The 25,855-nt window shown below is 45.8% G+C and overlaps 1 protein-coding gene across 1 annotated transcript in view; it reads right to left on the bottom strand.

The window, feature by feature from the left end:
- ASTN2 (astrotactin 2) overlaps positions 1-25,855 on the bottom strand; it is an 844,435-nt gene that overhangs the window by 38,738 nt on the left and 779,842 nt on the right. The window contains 1 exon segment of the mRNA XM_040631793.1: positions 13,226-13,367. Within this exon segment, the coding sequence (XP_040487727.1) occupies positions 13,226-13,367 (142 nt within the window).

Below are 25,855 nucleotides of genomic sequence, written 5' to 3' on the forward strand. Positions count from 1 at the left end.
GGGGAAAGAGGGACCCAGAGAGGGAAGTTGGGCAGTTGTGGGGGGGAGGGACGAGGGAGAATGAATGTGAAAGCTTACTGCAATAAGACTGAAACAAATGGAAAGGATGGGAGGAAATTTATATAAATAAAAGGAATTGACACATAGAAAAAATTTTTTTTTCATTTGACATACATATTTTGAGGTCGAATTTTTTACTCCCACTTTCAGGATGCAGAAAAAGGTTTGGTCTCAAAAGTTAGACATATTTTTTCAAAGATCACCCGACTATGAAATTTAAACACATATTTTAAAATTCTGAATTCCGTGCTGTATCCTCTCAGCGAGGCTGGCTTATGGACTTCCAAAAAACCTGTGAGCACAAGCCCACAGCCTACAACTCTCCTTACCCACTTCCTGCTCTCATCCTTTTCGGCCACTCTTCCCACTCCAGATTCCTTATCTCTTACAGCAGGACGATTACAACAGCTTCCTAAGTGTCCCTAATCTAACCCACGCTCCACAGAGATCACTCTAGAGTCCAAAGTGGCCTTCTCACTGCTGTTCAGAATGAATCATTGGTTCCCTGGTCTGCATTATGAGGCCTTGCAAGTTCTGCCTCTCCAACCTCATACACTGTATATCTCAACTATCCTGAACCTTCTGCTGTTCCACTGTGTGTTCTATTTCCCACCTTCTCGTCTTTAGTTCAGCTGTTTCCTCTGCCTAGGATGCATTAACTTTCCTAATTCTAAACAGTCAGGGTCAGTGCTATCCACTCTTCCAGACCCAGCTCAAATGCACTTCCCCCAAGGTACACTGGCTGTGAGAGATCACAACCTCCTCAGAATTTCCATGCCTTTATTATGGGCAAATCACCCTCCACCCCGGAATAATTAGCTGCTTACAAGTTTGTTCCCAACACTGGACAAAGCTCTCTCAATCTGAGCTGTAAGATTTCAAATTTCAGCCACACCACTGCCTATAAGAGGAACGCCTAGGAATATACAAGTGTGGACTTTGGAGCCTGGCATCTTGTGTTAGACCCATGGTTCTGCCATTTACCAGTTAGACGGCCTTGAACAAGGCACTTAGCCTCCCTTAGTTTTCTTATATATAAAACAAGGATACTACAGTACCTACCTCAGAGCCATATTGTGAAGGATCAAAGAGTTAGTGTGGCAGGGAGTCAGAACTTGATAAGCGTTCAATGACAACAGTGACCAGAAGGCCGGAGCCATGTCATTGCTCTGGTCTTGATGAACAGTCATAGAGGCTTACATGAAGTACCGACTCCCTCTATTCAACCTGCAATACCTATTACAGACCTTTGGTGTTTGCTGACTTGATAACCTACTAAACGCCAGGCCTTATGCTAGGAGCCCACAGATTCCTAAAGCATGGGTTCTAAAACACGTCTACTCTTGGATCACTGACAGTCTTAGCTCCCTCTCATCAGGAGAACTGTATTGGGATGGGTTCAAGGGACAACAGAAGGAGAAAAGAAAAAGGGAAGGCCTCTCTTGTTATGTCAGATAACTTTGTGAAAACAATCCCAAATTTGTCACATCTTATGGCCAAAGGCCTCCTAGAAGATGCTCAGAGAACAGAGACAGGTGAGCAACTTCACAGTGGGTAGGACAATTAGCTGATCACGAGTCCCCTTTTTGGTCATCCTTGAGGAAGATCTACTAAAGATACGCCTCGTATGCACTTGATATGTACTTGATATTAAGCACCTACTGTGTGAACGTCTACGCCGGGGAACTGCACATGTGTTAACCACTCCACACTTGCCTCACAGCAAAACGAATGTAGTAAATAGCAGTACCCTCAGCTTGCAGGTGTGGACATTGAGACCCAGGGAAAATCAATATCTTATATAGCCAGAAACTACCTGACATTTGAACTGACCCTAGCGCAATCTGATTCCAATATGATAAGGGGCACATGTATGCTTGGATCCAGGACAAGAAAGCAGCAGGTGGTCTGTATGGGAGTGGAGCCTTTGTCTAGCCCAGCTCTGACGCTGATTCTCTAAGAGATAGAGGACAGGCCTGTGTCCTCCCTGAGCTTCAGTTTCTTCCATAAAGAGAGAAGGTTCAGGCCAACGATTTCCGAAGCCTCGAGCTCTATTATACTGTATTTCAAATGTGAAAGCACAATGGGTTGTTGGTAAATGGGAGAGACTGTCCTTGGGAGAAAGGAAAACAGAGCAGAAAGAAAAATGCCAGAAATCTGGATTGTGTCTTGCCTGAGTTTCCACACGTCATTCGTGGTGGTCCCCTGCAGTCTGCTAACACCTTCCCAGTCATGACCCTCAAGACCGCTCACAGCCACAGCCTCCTTTACAGGTGGAGGTGGGAGTCGGGGGCAGGCAGCTCCTTGGCATGCAGTGATAGACCCACAGCCAAGACAATGGGAGCAGGGAAAAGTTAGGAGGCCTGGCTTCTAGCCCGAGTCCATTCCTACCTTCAGGAGTTCTTAGAGTCCTAGAAATCAGAGAAGGAAGGGATTTCCCCATCTGATTCTTTCACTGTGATAAGGAAGAAACTGAAGTTCAGGAAAAGGAAGCTCTTTGTCTGAGGTCCCGTGTGGTTGGGTAGCAAAGCTGAATACGGAACCTAGAGTGCCTTGTGATCCCATCTCAGGAACCTCTCACCATGCTGAGCTGTCTCTGTGCTTCCCCTCTAACAAGGTGACCCTACGGTAGAAGGTGGGGTCAAGGCTTCTTGGAAAGGAGCCTGGATCAGCTGTCAGGACCACTCCTGGTTTTGCTTTGACTGTGAAGTCTATGAGCCTCTCAGAGCCTCAGCTTCCACATTTATACACTGAGAGAGTTGACCTAGATTAGACGTTCTGAATTAACAACCTGTAGGCAAAGTGTGACTTACAGAATTGGTCTATGTGACCAATTTTAAATTGGTTGCCAGCAAGTACTAATTAAGAGATTTCACTTTAAACTCCTAGATTTATGGCTTGGAATATTTTTCAACATTGGGTCTACACTCTCACACAGTAATAATCATCTAGGGCTAAGTATTCTCTGCTCCATTTCTAGTTTACCACAGTCCCCACCGCTCCCTATCATAAATAACCACCTGGTCACGCTGACCCATTGTCATCACCTAAAAGTTCCTCCTTAACAAGGCCTAGGGGAGAGTTTACCCGTCTCCCTTAGCCTCCTGCTGCCCTGAGCATGCAGCTCTCACTGCCCGCCTGAGATTACCATCCCACTGAGGGCCAGCATTGGAATGTCTTCTGACAGGCACCTAGCAAAACTCTAATCTCTGCCTCTGTCTTCACATGGTAGATACCAGTAACTACACTGGATTTAGGAACCAACACAACCCAGTATGAGCTCATCTTGATCCTTAACTTGTTACATTTACAAAGACTTTATTTCTAAAGAAGGGCACGTCTGAGGTGTTGGGTAGACATGGTGGGTAGACATAGACGCAGAGGCAGTGCACTATTCAACCCAGTGCAACCCCTCCTTTACTTCCTCAGGAAGACTTGGCAGTAGATCTGCAGAGCAGGCCTGCAGTAGACCTGGCTGGATTAGCAGTCCTTCCTCAGTGCTCTTGCAGCCCCTGGACTTTCTCGTCAGAGCACGAAGTGAAGCATCATGGAATGGTCTCATCTCTTCTGCTTCCCCACCATAACTGTGAGCTCTGTGAGGACAGAGGCCTTGTCTGGCCTGGTGAGTTCTGCATCCCAAGTACCCAGCTTAGTGTGAGACACATTGGAGATGCCCAACAAATACGTCCTTTTCCTCAGCACTCTGCACTGTAGTCGGTTACTAAGAATAGGAAAAGCTGTTCTTAGATGTTTCCAGAACTGTGCTGAGCCCATACTGCTCCACTTTGGCCCAACACATACCCTACAGGACACCACTCATTGGTTCCCCAAATGTGTAAGGACCCCACCCTCTCCCTTTCCCTACATCAAATGCCACCCGGTCCCCCTCCCCGGAATCTCAAGTCCACCCAGCCTGTTCTATACACCATGGTCAGAGGGTCAGAGTAGTCAACTCAAAACACAGGTTTCAATATCACCTGCCCCTCCTCAAGCTTTTCTTCACTCCCCACTGCCTGCAGGATAAAGTCCAACTCCTCTGCCCGGCATTCAAGGCCTAGCTTTCCAGCATGGCCTCAGCTCCCACCCATCCACCCTTCATGAGTTCACACGAGCAGCCTGTGCCCTGTCCCTCCAGAACTCTGGCCAGTGTCCCATTCCTGGATGAAATCTTGACGCAGTTTGGGGAAAGAAATAGCCTGTCGGAGAGTCCCCAGCAGGTTTTAGGAGCCTCACTGTCTGTCAGCTGAAAAACAGCTTTATTTTTCCTCTACCGAGTCTCTCTTGGCTTGAGATGCATGGCTGTATATGCTTCTGGCTGGAGGACAGCTCTTCCCTCTCTGGGGCCCCGACTGTGCACTTTGGAGAGGTCAGAATGACCTGATGCTAGAGGGAATTGAGTCTTGAGTCGCTAGGCTGCCTCTGTCACTACCTCCCCCAACCCTACCTCCCAACCAACAGGACAGGGAGCCACAGCCACAGAGCATTCACATTCCATTCAGGTTTGAGGGCATCAGAAGCCCCTGCCCCTGCTTGGCTCTGGGACCCTTGGCCATACCTTGGCTCCTTGCTCCAGATCATATTACGGGCTCAGACCCTTGTATTTAGGCTGGGGTGGGAAGGGGGTCGGTGGGACGGGTGGGGAATGCACAGAAAAATGAAAGAACAGAGATCTTGGGTCTGAGACAGAGACCGAGAAGTGATAAGTAAAGGAGAAAGAGACAAGACATGCACATGCAGAGATGGCAAGCATAAGAGAAAGACACGCAGATCAAAAAAAAAAAAAAAAAAAAAAACAAGAAAAAAAAAAAAAAAAAAAAAAAAAAAAGACTAGACAGATGGAAAGTCAGAGTGACACCAAGAGACAGGCAGCATCCATGACCAAGACAGAGAGAGAAGAAGAAAGTGAGAGGGAAAAAAAGAGGGGGGAAAGAAAAGAGTCAAACGATGAAGAAATGGACAAAGGGGAAAGGAAAGAAGAGATGTTGGAAAAACAGGAGGGGATTCAGGGAGAGAATAAGGGAGGGGGATGGAAGGAGGGAGACGGAAGGAGGGAGTGGAGGAAGGGAGAAACGGTGGAGAAAGACAGAAAGAAAGGAAGTGGTAGAAGGGAGGGAGGGAAGGAGGACTGAAGAGAAGAAAAAAGAACTGAGAAAGTATCACACTGGGGAAAAAAAGCCAGTAAAGAGCAGGACAAAAATTGTCAGGCCTGTCCTGGCTCTTTGCCCTGGTGTGTCCTGGATCAACCTTGGGCCTCAGCCTCAAGCTCGCATTGGTCCAGAGGCTGTGGCTCAGGGCCCTGGTCAACATGACAGGCTTCTTCTGTGCCTATCTTCTTTCTCCTAAATGCTGAGAGTCCCCTCAGAAATTGGGCCCAGTCTCAGTGGGGACTTGGCTCAGAAGGCCAACTAATCAGACAGGGTCACTGAAACTGAAAGACAGAAGTATGGGGCCTTAAAGCTGAATGAAGCTCTTCCATTCAGACTCAAACTCCCCAGTCACCAGGGGCTTGAGTCCATCTCCTTGCCTCCATTATCTCTTGAGATGCACAGGCTGCAAATTCATGAAATGGTCCTTTGGGTTAGCCTCATTCAATCCCTTTTCTACAAATGGAGACCTGGAGGCCTCCAAAGGGGAAAATCCTTGCCCCTGGCCTCACAGCAGCTTAGAGCCAGAAGCAAGATGACCCTCGGGTCTCTCGCCTCCCATCATCTGGGCAAGCACTTTTGGAAGCCAGCCTTAGAGGGCTCCTGATGACTTTCATGCTGTTTCCAGTAAAGCCTGTGCTGATTCTTGGCATGAAGAGAGGAAATGAAGAGGGTAGGGTAGGAATGTAAATAAAGGGAAACTTTGGGATTTCATCTAATATATAATTATAGTATCCATGGCGGTGGCCTTGGCTGCTTCTGCAATGTACTGCCCAGGCTGTGCCCAAGCAGGGGTGGTGTCTTGGGGGTGATGGGGACCCAGCAATGCTCCCTCCATCCAAAGGCTCCCATCTCTCTGGGCTTTTGGAACAACATCTTTGGGCCGGGAGCCTGGACTTGTTTGCAGAAACACATGGCCATCTGGAGACACTGGGAAACAACTCAGCAGATGAGAGCTGAGGATCCTGGGTAGCTCAAAAATGGCATGGGAAGTGCATGGCTAAGAGAAGCAGAGGTCATCGTGCAGACTCAGAGCTCACCTGCAGGTGTGGCCGGGCCAGGACTGCAGAGGCAGGAGGAAGTGTGGGCTTCGGTGGTAGTAGACAGGCAGCTTTTGGTGTCAGGACTGAAAATCTGTTTTCCATATTGCTTCCAACTCATCTGGGCATGCATGGGTCTTTGCATAAAAGATCCCTCTGAACAGATTCCACCCCCTGACCCTCACCATTTCTACATGGCTAGTACTTCTCATGATCTAGTGTGGAAATTTTGAGTTCAGGCTCTGGAAATAACTGAGCTGAATTCAAAGCTTGGCTTCTCCTCTTACTGGCTTTGAAGGCTTTGGTCAAGTTATCTGAACTCTCTGTGCCTTAGTTGCCTAATCTCTTGGATAAGAATAATAGTAATTGCCTTAGAGAGTTGTTTGGAGGATTAAATTAGCTAAGGTTTGTGATAGGTATGTAGGTAGGTAGGCAGACAGACAAATCTCAAGGTAGATACAGAGACACAGAGATAGGGTACATCCTAGGACCACAGCCTGGCACACAGTCGATGTCCCCTGAATATCTGGTAAGAAAGGGAGTGAGAGGCTGTGAATGAGTGAAGGGGAAAAGTCAGTGTCTCCAGATTTTGGCACTGACTTGGAAATGTATTCCAGTCATTCAACAACTATTTATTGGATTCTCTACTGGCATCGGTCACTGTTCTAGGCACCAGGGATACAGGATAAAAAGGCAGACACAGATCCTATTCTATGCAGCTGACAGTCCGATGAGGAAAGACAGACAACAAACAAGCAGATACTAAATCATCACAGCTTTAGTAAGTACATGGCTTTGTGTGTCTCTATGTGTGGCAGGCAGGACATACTGCAGATAATGAGGTCAAGGAAGGCCTCTGTAAGGAGACGACATGACATGTAATTACAAACATGAAGGAGAAAGGGAACCATCATGGGAGCCATCATGGGAAAAGCCAGGAGAGGTCTACCCTGGGGAAAGGGAAGAGGCAGAAGCTAAGACCTTGAGGAAGGAAGAAACCGCTACATTCTAGCAAGAGCCTGGGGACGATGAGGAAAGGGCCATTGTGAGAGATAAAGGTTAAACGTGCTCTCCCACTGGAATGCTGTGAACCCAACAGTGTCAACGTGGCAACACCAGGCCTGATTGCTTAGGTAAAGATTGCTGTCACTGACGGAAAGGACAGTGGTATTCCTCATCCTGCCGTTTATTAAGTACAGACAACGAGCTAGACGCCATCTTGTGCTCTTTACATGTTTCAGTTCATTGAATCCTCACAACCCTATGGGAAAGGTCCTCTTGTGATTCCATTTTACAGATGAAAACCTGAAACTCAGAGAGGTTAAGAAATTTGCTCAAGGCCACACTGTGGGTAGGTGCTGGAGCCGAGGTAAAAATGCCCCTCTGTCTGAGTTCAAAGGCCTAATTTAAAAATATGTACGTGAGGCGGTGAGTGGAGAGGGGCATGTGGATTCGAGATGTCTACTGCCCTCCCCATTGTTGATCTTTGACAAACGGGGTGATCGAGAAAACCCGTCATGAGCACGTGACCTTATGAAAAATTCAAAGCACTTCCTCATCTACTACTCACTTTAATCTTTGTGACGACATGAGGAGGTAAGACTAATCATCTCATTTTATGGATCAGGTTCATAAGCTCCATTTCCCAGATGAGAAGGACGAGCGTCAAGTACCCTACCTGGGGGTCTGCAGGCCGCAATCTGGCTCTGCCTGGCCCCAGTGCTCCTTCCATTGCAAACAGGGCTGTTCTCGCCCTCATGCTCTGACAACCCCACACGTGTGGTGGACAAGGACAGGGAGAGCATGTGGGGCGAGGGGAGGGGAGGGGAGGGTGGGTGTCAGAGTCAGCCTGGCTATGAATCTCAGCTCTACTTCTTCTTGTCATGTGATTTGGGGCAAAATGTTTACCCCTTTAAGCCCCGGTTTTCCCACCGATGAAACAGGAGGTGATGAGTAAGAGGATCCATAGGGTCATGGCAAGGATTACATGATATAGCACATGTCACATCCTGGGTGTGGTTCCTGGCACATGTGCACGCTCAGTCAGCTATTACTACCCCCACTACTGCCAGTATCCAGGAAGTACTGGAGGCACCGAGACTCTGGTAGAGTCTGCAACCCCACCTCAGTGCACCCGCCTTAGAGCACAGAGTGCAACCTTTCCATTGCACAGATGACAACATCAAGGCCAGGGCAGGGGGAAGAACGGGTCCCAGGTCTCACTGGGAGCAAGTGTGGGAATTGCTGTCTGACTCCTGACCTCAGGCTCATTTTTTACAATGCCTTCTCTTCTCCCGGGCCCTGGTTTTCCTTTTACTCCTCTCCTCCAACTCCGCCCAACCCTGCTAAGAAGGAACCCCTCTCCTCCCCCTCCCCTATGGTCCCACCGTGGATGTTGGCACATGGTTGCAGTACCCAGGGTCCCTTGGCATTCTTTTCACAGAGCTGAGGCCACGGAGGTGAAGGACGGGCCTGGGGCAAATCTCCGAATGTGTGGGAATGAGCCCCCCCCCCCCCAGGAATTGGGCCTGGCTGCTGCTGCATGTTTGCTCAGGACCCTTTGGCAGTCATCCATGATTAGAGAAAGGCAAGGCAGCCAAGACAAGACAGAGGCTAATTACCTTGGGTAATAGGAAATTGGGGAACGGCGACAAGAAGGGTGTCTAGGCCTTTAGCCAGGCAAGGGCAGGGACCACGGATGTCTAGGCTGGCCTGACCCATCCACCCTGAGTGGGGATTCCTGCTCGGGGGTCGCTCACCAGTTCCAACAACCCAAGGGTGCAGGAGCTGGCCACACTGTCAGACCTTCTGGGGACCCTCTCCTCTGCTGCTCTTTGTTTGTTTTCATTCAAAAGCAAAACAAATGGAACAAACAAGGAAATTCAATTTAAACAGGGCCCAAATGCTGATGTTTCTGTTTTGCTACACCAGGGTGAGCTTAGGACAGAAAATCAGCCTTGACTTTCACTCCTCTAATTGGTCTCGACCCTGTGGTGCTGTGTAAAATTACATGGATGGAGGGGCTGCAAAAGCAATTGCCTTCCTAGGTGGAGTGGAGAGAGGGAGTGGGCATTCAGAGAGAGAGACAGACAGACCGACAGATGGAGGGACAGAGAGGAATCCAAACTCAGTAAGAAACAGGACAGAGAAACTGAGTTACACACAGACAAACAGAAGTTAAGAGAATAACAAATAGAAAGGCAAAGAAGGAACGGCTGGGAGAATGGCAGACAGACAAAGACAGTGGGCTAGGCAGAATATAGTGACCCACAGAGGGAACGAAAGGCATGAAAGATGAACAGAGATGCAGGGAGGTGCAGTGGGGTGAAACCAAAGTAAGAGAGGCAGGAAAGTAGAGGTAGAAAAGGAGAAGGTGGAAAAGAATGAAAAGAAATCCTGGCGAAAGTATGCATTTTCTGAACTCTCATGCTGGGGTGGATCGAACACACCTTCACTTTGAAAGTGCTGAATCTACAGAACGAGGAGACGACCTGGATGTTTAGCCCAAGGTCCCAAGATAGAAGTGGCAGCAATGAGATGTGAACTCAGACTACCTGCCTGAGAGACTGGTCCTCCACGCCTGTGCCCCCTGAATCCTATTCCACCTCTGGCAGTGTCCATGGGGGATTGGGTGCCCTGTGCTTAATTAAAACTCTGGGGTCTGGACCCATGTTCTCTTCTCCTCCTATTTCATTCCCATAGGATCCTGGATGGTCATTTTTTCCAAGGCTAGCAGCACCCCAACCTGCCCCATAGGGAATGGCTCATCCAGGAAATGTCCTCGTTAAAGGTACAGATAACCAGTAATGGAGTCAAGGAGAACAAAACAGTAACTATATGCAAGGCATTCTGGCAAAATCCTGTCCGTGGAGTTTCTCACTTAATGCTCTTCCCTTTAACCCCATAAGAGCAAAACAATTACCAGCTCCCTGTTTCCAGAGGAAGACACTATTGTATAGAGCAGTGAGAAATGACTTTTCCCAGGGCAGGTTCTGAGGAAAGGGAAGAATCAGGATTTGCACTCAGCTCAGCCTGTTCCCAAAGCCTGTCTTCCTTCTACTGCCACACACACAGCCTTTTCGACCCAAGAGTAAGAAAACTAATTTTGGTAAAAGGAACGAGCAAGCAGAAAATGAGAAACCCCAAGAACTGACAATGCAACTATTTTAAAACTCAAGACTGAGTTGGTCAGACTTCACGGAAGGAAAGCCACCAGCAGGATGAGACATGGGTCCAAACCACACCCTGGGCTCCTTGTCAGAACAGCCCAGATTCCACAGCCATTAATAAAATCAATTTCAAAAATAAAATAAAGAAGTGTTCAGAGTTAGGGATGACAAGCTCATGACAAGCACATTTCCAGGACAGAAGAAGAAAGGATGGTCCTACTTCAAGGGGTGGGAAGGGGGTAGGGGGTATCAAGAAGAAGGAAAAGAAGAGATGAGGGAAAACGATCGTCACTTCTAAAGGATGTCAACTGCTTTGTCAGCTCTCAGTGTTAACTGCTTTTGGGGTTCCACAAAACATTTCATTGCTCTCTACATAACGGGCCTGTAGGATTTCAGAGTGGCTAATGTCAAAACTCCACACTGTCACTCAGAGACTGGGGTTACTGCTTGCGTCTCAATGGGTAGGAATGATGGGCCAGGGCTCTGTCCCTCTCTGCTAGATGCTACCCCAGGAAGTTGGCAAAGGGAGGGGAAGGGAGTTAAAATTAATTATTAGCACAACAAGAACAACAGTGGTAACAGCTAACACTTCTCACACTCTTACTGGGAGCTCATCACCAAGTGGAGAGCTTTGCGCATTATCTCATCAAATCCTCACGGTCATTATCCCCATTTTCACGGAGGCGGCAGTGGAAGCTCAGAAGGTTGAGAAGCTCACTCAGTGTCACACAGCTGGTAGGTGCAGGGTAGAGACTTGAACCCGGATCTGTCTGCCTGGAGTCTCTGCCCATAATGAGGGACAGAGGAACCAGAAGTCAGCTATCATGAAATCTTTCACGAGTGTTACTTTCTTCATATGATCATAGTTTTTAGAGTTGGAAAAGACCTTACAGCTCTTAATCCAGTCACGTACTTGTATTTTATAGACGGAGTGATCCTAGAGCTCAAGAGGTGTCAGCACTTAGTGATTAAGAAGCTATGGAGTCATGCTCTCAAGATCTGGATCCCAAGTCATCACTTAAGGCCTGAAGCAAATGCTACTTCCTCTAGGAAGTTTGCTGACATGTCCTACCAGAAGAGATCTGATCGTCTATGGTATTTTGGAGATTCCATTCCCAGAGCTCTCACTGTCCCCAGTTGATTTTGCCATTCTGACAAAATAAAACTTGGGCCCCCGTATCTATGAGACCGTCAGTGGCAGAGCCAGGGTCAGAGGCCCAATTTCTAGCGTACAGTGATATTCCTGAGTTTGGTGCATGAATCTGTTGGGTGTTACCAATGAGCCTGAATATGCTGGGTATTCCAAAGGCTGCCATAGTCCTGAGAAAATTGGTATTTTCCAGAGGAAGTAGGGATGGGATGTGGTTTGGAGGCGAAGGAGATTCAGACTGTGGAGGGATAATACTTACTGAGCACATACTTAGTTGCTGTGCTAGGGTGTTTCTTATTTAATTCTCATGCAACTCTACAGCCTAGGTTTTATTATTATTTTTTACTGAGGCGTATGGAGGTAAACCAACTCATCTAAAGTGACATAACTAAAAATGTCAAAGCCAGATCTGAATCCACAGTCTGTGGCCTTTCATACCACCATTAAGTTATAAGTCATTTGAGAATAGAAACTTCCATACCCACATTTTCTAGGTTAGTACCAAGTCATAGGAAGCACTCAGAAAATGTCTGCTGAATGAGCAAATGAGTTATAACTAAGTAAAAATGTGAATGAATGAAAGAAGTGGTGAATAAGTGAATGGATGATGGAGTATAAGAGTGGATGAATAGGGGCGCCTGGGTGGCGCAGTCGTTAAGTGTCTGCCTTCAGCTCAGGGCGTGATCCCGGCGATCTGGGATCGAGCCCCACATCAGGCTCCTCTGCTATGAGCCTGCTTCTTCCTCTCCCACTCCCCCTGCTTGTGTTCCCTCTCTCGCTGGCTGTCTCTATCTCTGTCACATAAATAAATAAAATCTTAAAAAAAAGAAAAAAGAGTGGATGAATAGACGGGTAGATGGATGGATGGAGAAAGAGAGGAAAGGGGAGAGAAAAGGATGGAAGGAGGGAGGGATTAATGTTTAGGTAAATAGATAAGTAAATGGATCACTGAGCAAATAAAAGAAAAACAAATGATTTCAATAATTGGTGAAATTGGTTGCTAAGGGAAGTGGCCTATAGTTTCATAATTAGGGTACATGAAGACAGCATGTCTCTAGAATTCTGTGTAATAGTTTATGATGATTTTATCCCAATGTGACAATACTCACTGAGAACGGAACAAAAGACAGATGAGCCCCCTTTCCCTCTGAGATTAACCAGCTGAGCCTTAGAGTGATTTCCTTCTGCATCTCTAGAAGTTGAATGCAGTGACTCCAATGTACTCTGTGAAGGAGTGATGATGGCATTATTTCTAAGGAGAGCAGCTGAGTCTAGCAAAACAAACTAACAAATATATATATATATGTGTGTGTGTGTGTGTATAAACATATATATATATATATATATGTATATTTCAGATATGCTAATGTAATCTTTTTCAGAGGAGATATCATGGAATTAAGAAAAGAACATCAGGAAGGCATTCCTATTCCAGCCCTTCTTGCTAACTTGCCACGTTCCCTCTCTGGGCTAAGGATTCTTCATTACTAGGAGAAATGGTTCCATACATCTCCAACGGACACTTCTAAACCTCAACATCTCAAGGTCCATGTATGGGCTGGCCTATAAAACATTTGGTTGGCCTGGACAGATTACTCATGCCTTGCCTCCCAGACTTAAAATCGTCCTGTTTCCACTCCCCACACACCCAGCACATCTTACTTGTAGAGACCGTCGGGCTCCAGGCACTTGAAGATGACGGAGTAGATACTGACTTCAGGAACCTCTCCATGGCTTCGACCAGCTGCTACACAAGATGTGCCCAGGCCAGAGAGTAAGTCATCGGCAAAACTCAGGAACTCTCCTGGAGGGAGACAAAGGGAGATGAGCGCTCCAGCTCAGGCCTTGGTGAGCAGACATTCCTGCTGCTGTCCAAACCCATGAAATGTCTGGATATCATTATCAGGAGGATTAGTGGACAAAACAAGCCCAGCATATGAACATGACACAGATTCATATCTAGCCCTCATGACTCTTTGTTTAAATTTATGCTGGCATTTTCTCAATGGAAAAGTGGGCACACTAATACCTACCTTTATGAAACTGCAGCAAGGCTCAAATGAGGTAAATTATTGTGTACTAAAAATGCATGAAAAGGCAACAGGGGGATAGGGCTTTCTGTCCAGAGCAACTTTTCTGGTCTTGTTCCTGCCACTAATTTCCTCTTATTACTTGAGCAAGGCCCTTCCTTCTTGGGATTGCATTCTCCTTCCTGGTATAACAGAGGAGTTGGATCAAGGATGTAAGATAGGTTTCCTATCATGTGGTCACTCTTAGGGCAGTGGCACTAGATACATGACGTGTTATGTTGAGATGGACAGAAACCTGGTCCAGCTGAGAGGGAAAGAGTTCTATGACTGATGAGTGATAAAGGCCATGGGACAGGAAGGGACAGTAGAAGAGCAAGTGCCTTGAACGCCATGATTTCTAAAAGTTGATCTAGGCATTGGATTTTAGGAAGCAGATGAAGTTTACTAGAATATTTTTAAAATTTTGAGATCTAGTCTTAAGTCTGTTAAGAATTTGCTGGATAGCTTGGGGCAAGCAAATTCCCATATCTGTGCCTTAGTTTTCTCCTCTGTACAAAGTGGTAGAATCACTATTAGAGCTTTAAAAAAAAATAAGAACACAGAGGTACACAAAGATTTGAGTTATGTGGACAAACATTACAGTATTATTTATACCAAGAAGAACTGAGAAACAACGAAATGTTCAATGATGTAGAAATAGCAATATCAATTATAATTCAATGATGCAATGGAATATTTTGTAGCTTAAAAATAATACTGTGGAAGAATATGAAATTATATGAAGAGATAGTAAGTTAAAAACAGGCTATGCTATTACAGAATACTCTAATGTTTGTTGGAACTTTTACATGTATATCTATTTAGAAAGAGAAGGAAGAAATTATAGCAAATATATAATAGTGGCTTTGTAAAGTGAGATAAGCAAAATTGAGAAAAAATACCCATTATCTCTGTTTTTAAAAAAATATATACCTAAAATAAACATGTATGACTTTTGTAACAAAGAAAAAAATCAATAAAAATTACTTAAAAATAGATAAAATGAATGAGCCAGACTAATTGTTCTCTAAGTTCCCTTCCAATTCTAAAATTGGATGATGTAGGAGCAAAACAAACATGTGAGTTATTTTATACCACACAGTCTAGAATGATAGGAGGCCTCCCTATGGTTCACTCCTTCTCTTTCTTGTCTGATACGGAATACCTCACACTCTCTACTCACTTACTCTTAGTAACAAACAAGAGGAAGATGTCCATTCGACTAAATCCTCTCTACTGGACATTAAGGACAATCCAATATAATGAAACTGTCATGGAACAGTAATACTGGCCAAGTGTCTGAGAAGACGGTGACCCAAGGAGGCAGGGAACTGGGAGGGCAGAATATACAGATCATCTCCTGTTGGTCTTTCAAAGAAAAGTTTCATTCTTCACTCACAAGTGAATGAGGTTAACACTTGTCTGACTGAACAATCTGGACGGCCCTGGGGATTCACGTAAATGGTTCTATAAAGTATCTGTCCCTATGGTCCAAAATAGCAGAGCTGATGTATAGTGTTGTTTTCTACTTTTTGCAAGGACAACTACAGTTCATGGGCTCGATACACTGGTGACAGAGAAGTGTCTGAATCAGGCTGATGTCTGCAACACGCAGGTTCACCTGCTATTGCCAGACAGACTTGAGACTGAATTCTATTTCCACCATTTACTGCAAGTCTCTTAACCTCTCAAAGTCTCAGTTTTCCTTTCTGTAATATGGGGTCAATAACTCTTACTGAGTTTGGAGTCTAGAAAGAAAGGCTGAGTCTAAGAAGAAATTCTTTGCCTAGAACTAGCAGTTTGGCTAGAAAATGAAAAGGTAAATGAAAGCTTTATTCATCGAAGATTTTGCCCTCCCCTATTTCTTCCATAGGTTTCTTACGTCAGCTTCTTCCGTAGTAAAATCATAAACCAACAATGTCTCTCTGCCAATAGGTACCAAAGCAGAACAGTGTATAGGGTGAAAAACGAAGAAAGGGGGAAAAGCATGGAATAACTCACAGGAGGGAGTAAGGGCTTTGTTTCTTTTGGTTTCTTAGGATTTCAAGTCTGGCAGCTTACATTTGTTTTCTTTGAGCTTGGATCCATGTCTGTCTGCTTTTCAATTTGTTTCTAGATAGCCATTGAAAGAGTTGGCCCCTCATGAGGGAATTCAGTATTCCTGTGGCCTGTATTAACTATCTTCAAGCCAAAATATGGTTGACATTCATTTGCAAATGGGCATAGCTTTCCAGATAGTTCAATCCATTTCAGAATAATTTGGACCCTGGATAAAAGCCTCATAATACGTCTGATAGGTCAGTAAGACAGGCACACTGTTCTAAGGTTTACAGGTTTAGTTCAAGTGAAGAAACTGGAGAGCATGGCATATATAACAAGTCATACCGAGGACATTCTAAGGACACGTAGTGCCCAGTTCTATTTGGGACTAAATACACATAATAACCCTCAAGTGAAAAGAATTAAAAGAAAACTGACATTTAGTACCAGATTTTCTTTTTTTCATTTGTCACAATACTCAATCCTAATGAGTTACATGTTAATATCTCTGTTGTAAAGCTAAGATTAAGCTCCAAATTTAGGGAAGGACAGAGCTAAGATTTGAACTCAGATCCTCCTAATTCCAAAGCCATACCTTTTTTTTTTATACTATGCTGCCTCCTAGGGAAAGTTTAAAAACAATAGCGTTAGAAAGTGAGCTTTCTCAATTCTGTTCAGTCTGCAGTTGAACACATGCCACTCTTAGTTCTATAGGCTTGGGGAATTAAACAATAAAAGAAATGGTCCCTGGCCTTCTACAGTTTGTAATCTGACAACAGGAAGGGTTCTCAAATACAAGAACAGACTCATAAAGTAAAATATAGGATTGCTTTTCTTGGCACTCTATTCCAGAAGGTTTAAATGTAACCTAGGTGGAGACAGGTGAATGAGGTGCTCCTTCACTGTCCTTGCTCACTTAAGAGGAGGGGATACTAAGGAAGGCCTGGAGGCTTCTCTATGCACACATGAAAATCAGTATATTCAACACATGCATCAGGGTTCCATGATACACCGTACCCTAAGTCTGGCAGTGGGACAACTCAACCAACAATACTACAGCACAGTGGTTAAGAGGCTGAGTTCTGAATTTATGCTGCCTAGGATTAAATCCTGGTTCACCCCTGATTACAGCTTGCCTTGGACAGGTTCCTTGACTCTCTACATCTGTTTTCTCACATGTAAAATGGGTATAATAATAGTATCAAACTTACAGCGTTGTTAATATCATATAAAAATTACATATATTGCTTACAAATCAATTTGCACAATGTCTGGCATACACTAAGGGCTCAAGAATACGTTAACTACCATTATTGTTTTTGTTATTAATGTCATCATAACAGAGGAGATAAGGACCCTCAGATATATATATATATATATATTTTATAACTCAACCTTTGGGTAAAATCCTATCCTTTTCCAGGGACAACTGAAGCCTAGAGAAGGAAAGTGGCATGTCCGGGGCCACACACAAAGTAGAAGGTCGACTTGGGACAAAAACTTCATCTCTTGACTCTTGGAGCCTATGTGATAATTCCTATCACCCAGCCAAGAGACAAAATCGCTGAAAACTGCAGACGTTGCTCTTCAATGTCTGACCAGCTATAGTCGACCTGAACGTGAGCTCTACTTACCATGTGCCAGGCGCTGTGTGAGGCACACAGTTCCACCTGGCCATGTTCTTAAACTTGGACTCCCTGAGAAGGATAAAAAGCCCAGGAGAGACAGAGGTAGTTCAACAGGTTTCCACTATGTAAGATACTCTAGCAGTGGTTTGCCAAACAAAGTATGCAGAACTCCAGGGTTGAGAAGGAGTGGCAGGCGTGGCAGGTAGGGGCTGAAGTCTGTCTCCTCCTATACCCACGCTGACTTCAAACCAGAGCAACACCAGTCTGATCTCTTTTATACACTGATGGTCCATGTTTTATTTAAGTTGGGGAAAAAAACGTTTTAAAAATGTTGGCTTCTAAATTTTATTGCTACAAATGTTTGAATCCTAAGACCCTGGCACATTCCCTGATAGCATTACAGAGGTTCAGGAATGTTGCAGCCCCACTCAAGGCTTCGCAGCCACACCGGGGCAGAGTCCAGAGTGAAACCTATCTCTTTTGCTTCCGAGCTCCATGTGCCTTCCACTGGGACACTCTGCCTACAGGAGCTCTGTCCCCAACTCTCTGGCATGTCACGGCTGAGCGGCAGAATCCTCCCAGACCCAGGCTGCTGCCGCCACCGCCTCACCCATGCCTGTCCAAGATTCTAACATTCTTTCTCTGTTTTTCTTTCCTTGAAAACAGATAGGGAGTTGGGAGTCGCTGTACAGGAATGTGCCTGTTCCCCATTATGGCTCTTCTGGGGCTGTAACCCGAGTGGGCTTGGGCCAGACCCCCACACATTTCTTTATCCACTCAGACTCAAGCCTTGCTCTCATTACAATCCACAGAAAAGGTCAATCACTATTCTACTGAAGCTTCAGAACCAACCCAACAAAGCACAGAGTCATTTTTCTAAAGGCCCCACCCCCTGCCTCAATGCCCTCTCCTTTTATCACTCCCTCAAATCCTCTGCCTCCTCATTTTCTCTCTCTCTCTCTCTGTTTCTCCTCTCACTTCTGATTGAGTTGAGGTCACAGTCAAAGCCGGCCACAAGAGCAAATTGAAAACAGGCTGGGAAAAAAGCAGCAAAGAATTCCAAAATATAAGGGGCGGGAGGAGTGAGTTATTTAGCCCAGGTGGGGAGAAAGGTCCCCAGCTCTGGCCTCCATGTTCTTTTCAGGAAACGCCGAGGGGATTTGGAGGCCACTCTTGGCCTAGCCTCCCTCTAACCTGCGGATGCTCCTTGCTGCAGAGCCAAGGAGGGGCAGGGCTCTGCACTTCCCACCTTTCCTTTACGTGGGCAAATGCAGACATTCATTCAGAGACCCTGTCACTGACAAGATGCATTTTTTGAGGGCCTCAGCTGCAGTTGATTTGTTTCTTCCAAAACATGTTTTGTTTCGTTTTGTTTTGTTTTTAAAGCTGAGGAACGGGTGTCTGATTCTCACCTTTATCTTAATGGCACCATGAGGTGGAGGAAAGATAGTGGGTTTGGGGGGGCAGATGAGACCTGGTTTTGAAGCCAGCCTCCACCACTTGAGAACTATACTATCTAGGGATGGACGATTAAACTCTCAGAGACTGCCGCTTCACCATCAGAGAAACACGTGAGGGATAAACATGTGCAGTATTCCTGCGACACGCATGCTGTACCAATGTGAGTGCCCCCCATTCCTGCCACCATACTTCCATTAGGTCTCATCAGTTCGTCTGATGGCAAAATTTTTAATGCTGAAACACAGCTGCTTTTAGATACATTATATAATACCTAAGTCCCTAGAACTTTTTTTTTTCCCCAAAAGAACTAATTTTTAAAAAGAAGGGAGGGAAGACAGACGGAAGGCAGGTAAAGAGAAAAGGAGAGTGGAAAAGGAAATGTTTATTTCACTGTTACTGTATGGCATCACACTTTTACTTCCATTGTCTTGATTAAACATTCAAAAATAACCCCATCTTTATTAATATTCAATACAATTTTAAGATTTAGGTTAATTGTGCTTTTACAAATGAGGAAACAGGTTGAAGGAGGGCTAAGTGACTTACCTAATGGGATCCTATGCTTTTTCTACCGCACCTGTGCCCTCAGACTGGGAGATGCTGTGTCAGCAAGATTTGTGTTCTGGTCACCTCTGTGTCGCGAGGACCCACTATAAGGCTGGCTGTGCAGATATATGTGGCAGGCTACGAAACTGAACTTTAGTGGCCGATGCCTGGATCCATCCCCGTCTCCCCAACACTGGCACTGAACATGAGAACTCTCTTTTGGGAAAGCCAGGCTGCCTCATGTGTGACCTCTTTGAGGGGTGCATAGAACTCCCATGGTATGACAGAGAAGGGACTGCCAAAAAGGCAATGGTGGTCCAGTGAACATCTACGGAGAACCTTATGTGACAAAAGTTGTGTGAGGGGACTCCTGGCTCATCCCCACGCCAGTCCTCAAGTAGACATCTGTTGGTTGGACCTGCTCTAAACCCATGCCTCCTTCTACTAAGAGCACCCCGATTTTCCACCAGGGAACCTCTCCCCCGATTTCAATCTATATGATTTTGCCGGAGGTAAGGCCTCCTTCCTCCTCCAGAGACGGATATGTGGTCAGCGACCTGCTATTCCATGTCAGAGGCCAATGAGAGATGAACAAGTGACTCAGGCCTGATCAATCAGACTAACTCCTGGGACAGCGTCCAAGTCCTGATGATGACATCATTGAAGCCTTGGATCGGTTGGGTCTGAAGCTAGATATACCCTTGGATATTTCAAATACATGAGTCAGTATTTTCCCTTTTCTGCCAAAGTACTTTCCATTTGTTTTCTGTTACTTGCAACCAGGAGTCCTACCAGATACAAATCCTATGAAGTAGATTTTATGATTGCTATTCTATAAATGAAAAAAAAAAAAAGGCTCACAAGTCTCAAGCAGATTGCCTAAGGTCACGCTCCATCTAAATAACAAGCCTGAACTTCAAATCCACAGCTCTCAGACGGCAAAACCTGAGCCTTCCCATATCCCTAGGGCAAGGGATACAAAGATTCTATTATTCAATAAAAATCACTGAGAATTTCCAATTCCTGCTTTCTCTAACCCTGTCTTCTGACCTCAATGGCTACACTGTCTTCCTTACTCATTCCAGCGATGCTGGCGTTCTTCCTCCTCCTCTAACATGCCATGCATGCTCCAACCACAGGGCCTTTGCACCTGTGGCTTTGATGCCTGAAGAGCTCTTCCCCACATTTTTGCATGAGCACTCCTTCTCCTTGCCTAGATGGCTGCTTAAATGCCATGTCCTCAGAAAGGCCTTTCCAGCTTACTCAGTCTCATCTAATTGCTCTCTATCCCCTTTTCTACTTTATTTCTCTTCATAAAACTTATCAATCTCTCTCATATGCTGATGAATTATTGTATTGTCTGTATCCCCCACTATGAGCTCCACGAGGAAAGGACTTTGTTTGCTTACCACAGTGACTATGCACAGCAGATTCTCCATAAATATTTGTCTAGGGAGTGAATGTATTTACTGGGTACTGTAACCTGAGGTGATGGCTGGGAACACAACATGAAGAAGAAGGTCTTAGTTTGTATTCCCTGGAAAGCAGAGACTAAGAGAAGGGTTTGGGTACAGACGGTTTATTTGGGAGGTGATTCTAAGAAGCGGGCATGCGGGAGAGGAAAGAATCAAATAAGGGAAAGGGAACATCAATATAGATGTGTGTCATTATGTTTGCCACCATGAGTGAAGGGGAATGCGAACTCTATCCTACAGGGACCTTCTAAGAAGTGAAAGAAAGGTCTCCTAGAATTATTTGGCTGAAAGCTAGGAGCTAGAGAATGTATTCCTTGATTCCTGAGGACCACTGGTTGAGAGCCTCAGCAAGAGTAAAAATTTCCCCACACTTTTTTTTTTTTTTCCAGCTGTGCATGCACGTGGGCACAGGGAGCTCTTTGTCTTGTACAATGCCATGGGGAAGAAACTGGAAGCTTGCTTCTAAGGCCACTGTCAGTACAAGGTGAGCCTTGGTGTAGACAGTACTTCCCACCACAGCTGCAGCTGAAATAGCTATGGGCCAAGAGGTTATGGCATGGCCCCAGAGGTGTCTGCCGCAAAGACCCAGTCTCGGCCTTTGAGAAATTCATAGAAAGAGCAACTGATGTGCCTTTCTCACTGAGGTCTAGGACGGACCTGTTAACCCCACTGTTGAAACAGTCCACAAACAGTTATTAAACACCCAACAGGTTTCAAGGAAAGGACGACCCACTGTGGACGTAGCACTGAGCCACCCTCTCCCTGTGGTGCTCACAGCTTAACAAGGCAGAATTGCAGTGGTTGCTTTTATGAGCGACCCCCCAAAGAGTCCTGCGACTTAGTTATTAATACAGAATTTAATAATATTAACTTCAGTATTAATACGCACGTGGCTAGTAGAGCCTGCCCTTTTCTACAGTTGGATTAATCAGGGTCATACAAGCCCTCGTCATCCCCACCATCCTGAGGACAAATGAGGCTAATGCATTTGGCTGGAGTGGGTATTGCTAACATGTGTGAGGAGAGCTGGTCCGGGGACCGGCCGGGCTGCGCAGAGGGAGCAAGGTGGAAGGACAGCCAAAGCCCCCTTGCCGTCACTCTCTGAGGACCACGGTGTATATTTACTGCCCTCGCAACGCGCATCTACGGAGGGTTTTCTCGTCTGCCTTTCCTTTTTCAACGTGCATTCCTAAGCGTTACACTATGGTGAAGTGGAAAGAACCAAATGTACAAAATGTGCTTCTCATCAGAGTCTCAGTTCCTCTAACACTTCCAACTTTCTCTGGGCCGAGCACTTCATTCAACATCTCCCTCCCTGGGTAAAGAGGCAGGAATCTTTTGTGCTGATGGTGGGCCTGAAGGGCCCCTCTGACCGCAGGTGTAATGAAACAGCACTTAGTCTGGTGGAGCTGGGGTTACTACCCTCATTTCGTCCAGAAGGGAGGCTCAGAGAGTTGGGGCACGTTGCTCAACCACACAGCTACTACCCACTGAAGCTATGCCTTGAACCCAGGCTGACCCTATTCCAGAGCCTTTGGGGTTTTTCACAATCACACGCACTTCCTCATTGTTCTGTCTCTCTGGGCCTCAGTCTCCTTGTCTCTTAAAGGAGGATGTCAGTATCTACTCTGCAAGAGGGTCATTATATATATATATAAAAGTGGTTGATGATCTCCAAAGTGTGGTGTGCATGTAAGGGACTGTTGTTGGGGTGAGTCCACAGAGTGCCAGGCAAGAGGACGAAAATGTCAGATGCATGTTTCCATACTTAGGAGGAGGGACAGGAGGCCATCCTTTGGGAACGACTGGGGTATGTCGCTGTTCAGCCCCAAGGACACACAAAATGGGATGGTGAAGAAACTTTACCAACCTGGAAACATACCCATCAGTGGCACAGAGGAATTCCAGTGTCACAGGAAGGAGAAAGGCATGGGGGCATGAGGATACGATAATGCAGGGGAATGTAGGGCTAGCATCCTGGGACTGGAACCTCCAGAACTCTTAGCCCTGGAAAGCCGGCTTCTCTTCCTTCAGTGCAGCGGAAGTCCTATACCTCCTCAGAGCCCTCACACCACCCTATCTACAGCAGACCTATGCTGCCTACCTACTCTCTTAGTCCTCATCACAGAACTCTTGATTTTCTTCTAAGCACCTATAGTTACCGTGCTTAGTTATTTACCTCCTTATTTTCATTTGATTACTGAAATGTCAGCTCCATGAGTGCAGAAGCTTTATCCTTCATGTTCCATCTTGCTCACGGTTTCCCAGGGTCTAGCAAAGAGGGGGGTGGGGAGGACACAGTAACCATTCATTAAAGATCCACTGAATGAATCAGGGAGTGGTGAGGCCAGAGAGGTAACCAACTAATGACTCAGCCTCGACTTTGCAAACTTGGGGAGACAACTTATGCTTTCGCTCATATCTGATATCTCTCCAAAAGCTTTCCTTGGCCACCCTTCCATCCAGCAAGGATCAGGTACCATACGATGGGTTCCCATAATGCTCTCGTTTCCCACTAATGTGGTCCTTAACCCACTGGCCTGCAATCACCTGTTTAGTGTCTCCCTCACCCAGTGACGAGGAGGAGGACTTATGGAAAGGGGCCTGGCCTGTCTTACTCATCATCTGAGTCCTGTGCCTGGGTGTGCAGAATGATCAAGTAGATAAGCTAGCATGCCCTCCTTCCCAGCTAGAAGAAGGCCCACTAGGGAAGGGGTGGACTAGGGTTTCCCTGCACACCAACTTTTGAATGGTGTTGGGAAGGGCAATCCCAAGAGGCCAGTGGATCTTGTGTGAAAGAACACTGAATCCAGGGTCAAGGGGCATGAGCTGCACCCCTGTCTTCCTATAAGACTGTGCAAATCTTTTCACATCTCTGCCAGAGCAAATGGCCATAAACAGAAAGAGAGTGCATCAGACACTTGCCCAGCCTTTACCTGATTTGATCTTGTAACTAATCCCAACATTGAGACCCTCTTTATTTTCCTCTATATATGCCTATCACTTTGCTTTCTCAGCCTGAGCCTCCCTGGGCTTTGTCTAGGTGGTAGATCCCCACACCCCAGGAAATTTCCCTCATTAGTAGTATTGCTTCTTGATCTCTGCCCAACCCTGGTGTTTCTACCCAGCCAAGCCTTCTGCTACATCACCTTAGCACCCATACTGGCTGTCCCTGAATCCTTTGACTCTTGTCTCTCTTTCTGATGAAGATTACCACTCTCTTCTTACAACCCTCTCCTTTTGTAAAGCCCTTTAAAGTTTACAGTGCATGCCCCTACCTCCTTTGCCATCATATTCAGGCTTCACGAGCGCTCAGTGAGGTGGGCAAGATGGGATAGAAGTAAAAATTCCCATTTTACAGAAAGGGAAACTGAAGCTCAGGAAAGCAATATGTCTACCAAAGAGGCCCTGGAGCTGGATCCCACATTTCCTGACTCGTGATCCAGTGTTTTAGTAGCTGGGCCATGTGCTCTTGTCTCCTCCTCCAGACCTTGATCCCAGCTGTGACTAACACAGCTTTCACAGCCACGCCCTGAAGTACCTAAGGAGGCAGTCGCCCTCCTGAGCCCTCCACACATTTACTGACTTAGACAATTACATTTACTATGACATCAGTATCAAATCCCTGTTGGGGAGGGAAGAATAGCAGAAAAGGCCACACTGTGCTCCTGGGTTTTAGATCCTGGCTTTGCAAATGACTCCTCTAAGCAAGTTACTTAATCTCTCTAATCCTCCTTTTCTTCAACTGAAAAATGCATGTGAAAATGCCTACCTCAACAGAATCAACAGAATCATACTGAGAGTTAATTCAGACGATGTATGCAAAGCACTTAGTACAGTGCCTGGCGCACAGTGAACAGTCAGTAAGTGGCAGCTTTAGTGTTGTTATTACTTTTATTATGGAAAATACCAATTTGTAAGACATTTCTTTTTTTTTTTTTTTAAGATTTTTATTTATTTATTTGACAGAGAGAGAGACAGCCAGCGAGAGAGGGAACACAAACAGCAGGAGCGCGAGAGGAAGAAGCAGGCTCCCAGCAGAGCGGGAAGCCAGATGCGGGGCTCGATCCCAGGCCAAAGGCAGATGCTTAACGACTGAGCCACCCAGGTGCCCCAATTTGTAAAACATTTCATTTGAGGTAAGTGGTAGAGGAGAAATTCGACAATCCAGGGAAAAGTGAATTATCCTCCTGAATTTAGCACCTCTCCCTCTGCCCAAACCAGACTGCATAAACTATGTGCTCTGAGATTAAAATGTGCTGAATGCCCAAACTTCCCTCCCTTTTCTAAATATAAACGTCAAAGACTGCGGTTAGCAGACAGCTGGGATATCTTCCATAGATAAGGGAGCCTGTTTGTCTTTCTTGGTCTCTCCTGGGGTGGGGCCAAGCTTCAAACTCAAATCTGACCAGGAGTCTCCAAAGGTAGCCTCTGGGGACCTGAGTAAGGCACCAGGAATGAATGAGGTCCGAAGGCCATTCCATTCCCCCAGCCAACTTCCCCCAAAACACACATGCTCTTTCTCTCTCTCACACACACACACACGCACACATGTACACACACACGCACAAATGCACATCCCTCTCCTCATTCCATCCCTGTGCCCAGCCCTTACAGCAGGGAGACTCCAGGAAGGTGGAGAGAAGGCCAGCAAAGATGAGTCAGTTTTTCTAGTCGTGCAAGCAACACCATTCCACCAGGCTGAGGTGAATCACTGAGAAGAGGTGGGACCTGGGAGGTGGCAGAGAGAGGTATATTTCCAAATGAAAGAAAGAGAGAGAAGGAAATAGGAAGGAACAGAGAAAGAGTTATTAGAAAAAGAACCACAGCCAGGAAATACTCAGAGACAGAGAGGCTGAAGGACAAATAGAGCAACAGAAAGGAGCAGAGAGAGAAAGAGAGTCACACACAGATGGAGAGACTGAAGGAGAGACAAAGAGACCGAGATCAAAACAGAGATAAAAGGAGATAGAAGGAGACCAAGACTAAGAGAAACAAGAAGACAGAGAGGGAGGAACAGTACTATCCCAAAAGAGAAAGGGAAAATATGAAGACAGAAAAAGAAACAGGAGG

Source organism: Ursus maritimus, unplaced genomic scaffold (genome assembly GCF_017311325.1).
Source record: "Ursus maritimus isolate PB19 unplaced genomic scaffold, ASM1731132v1 scaffold_17, whole genome shotgun sequence".
Taxonomy (NCBI): domain Eukaryota; kingdom Metazoa; phylum Chordata; class Mammalia; order Carnivora; family Ursidae; genus Ursus; species Ursus maritimus.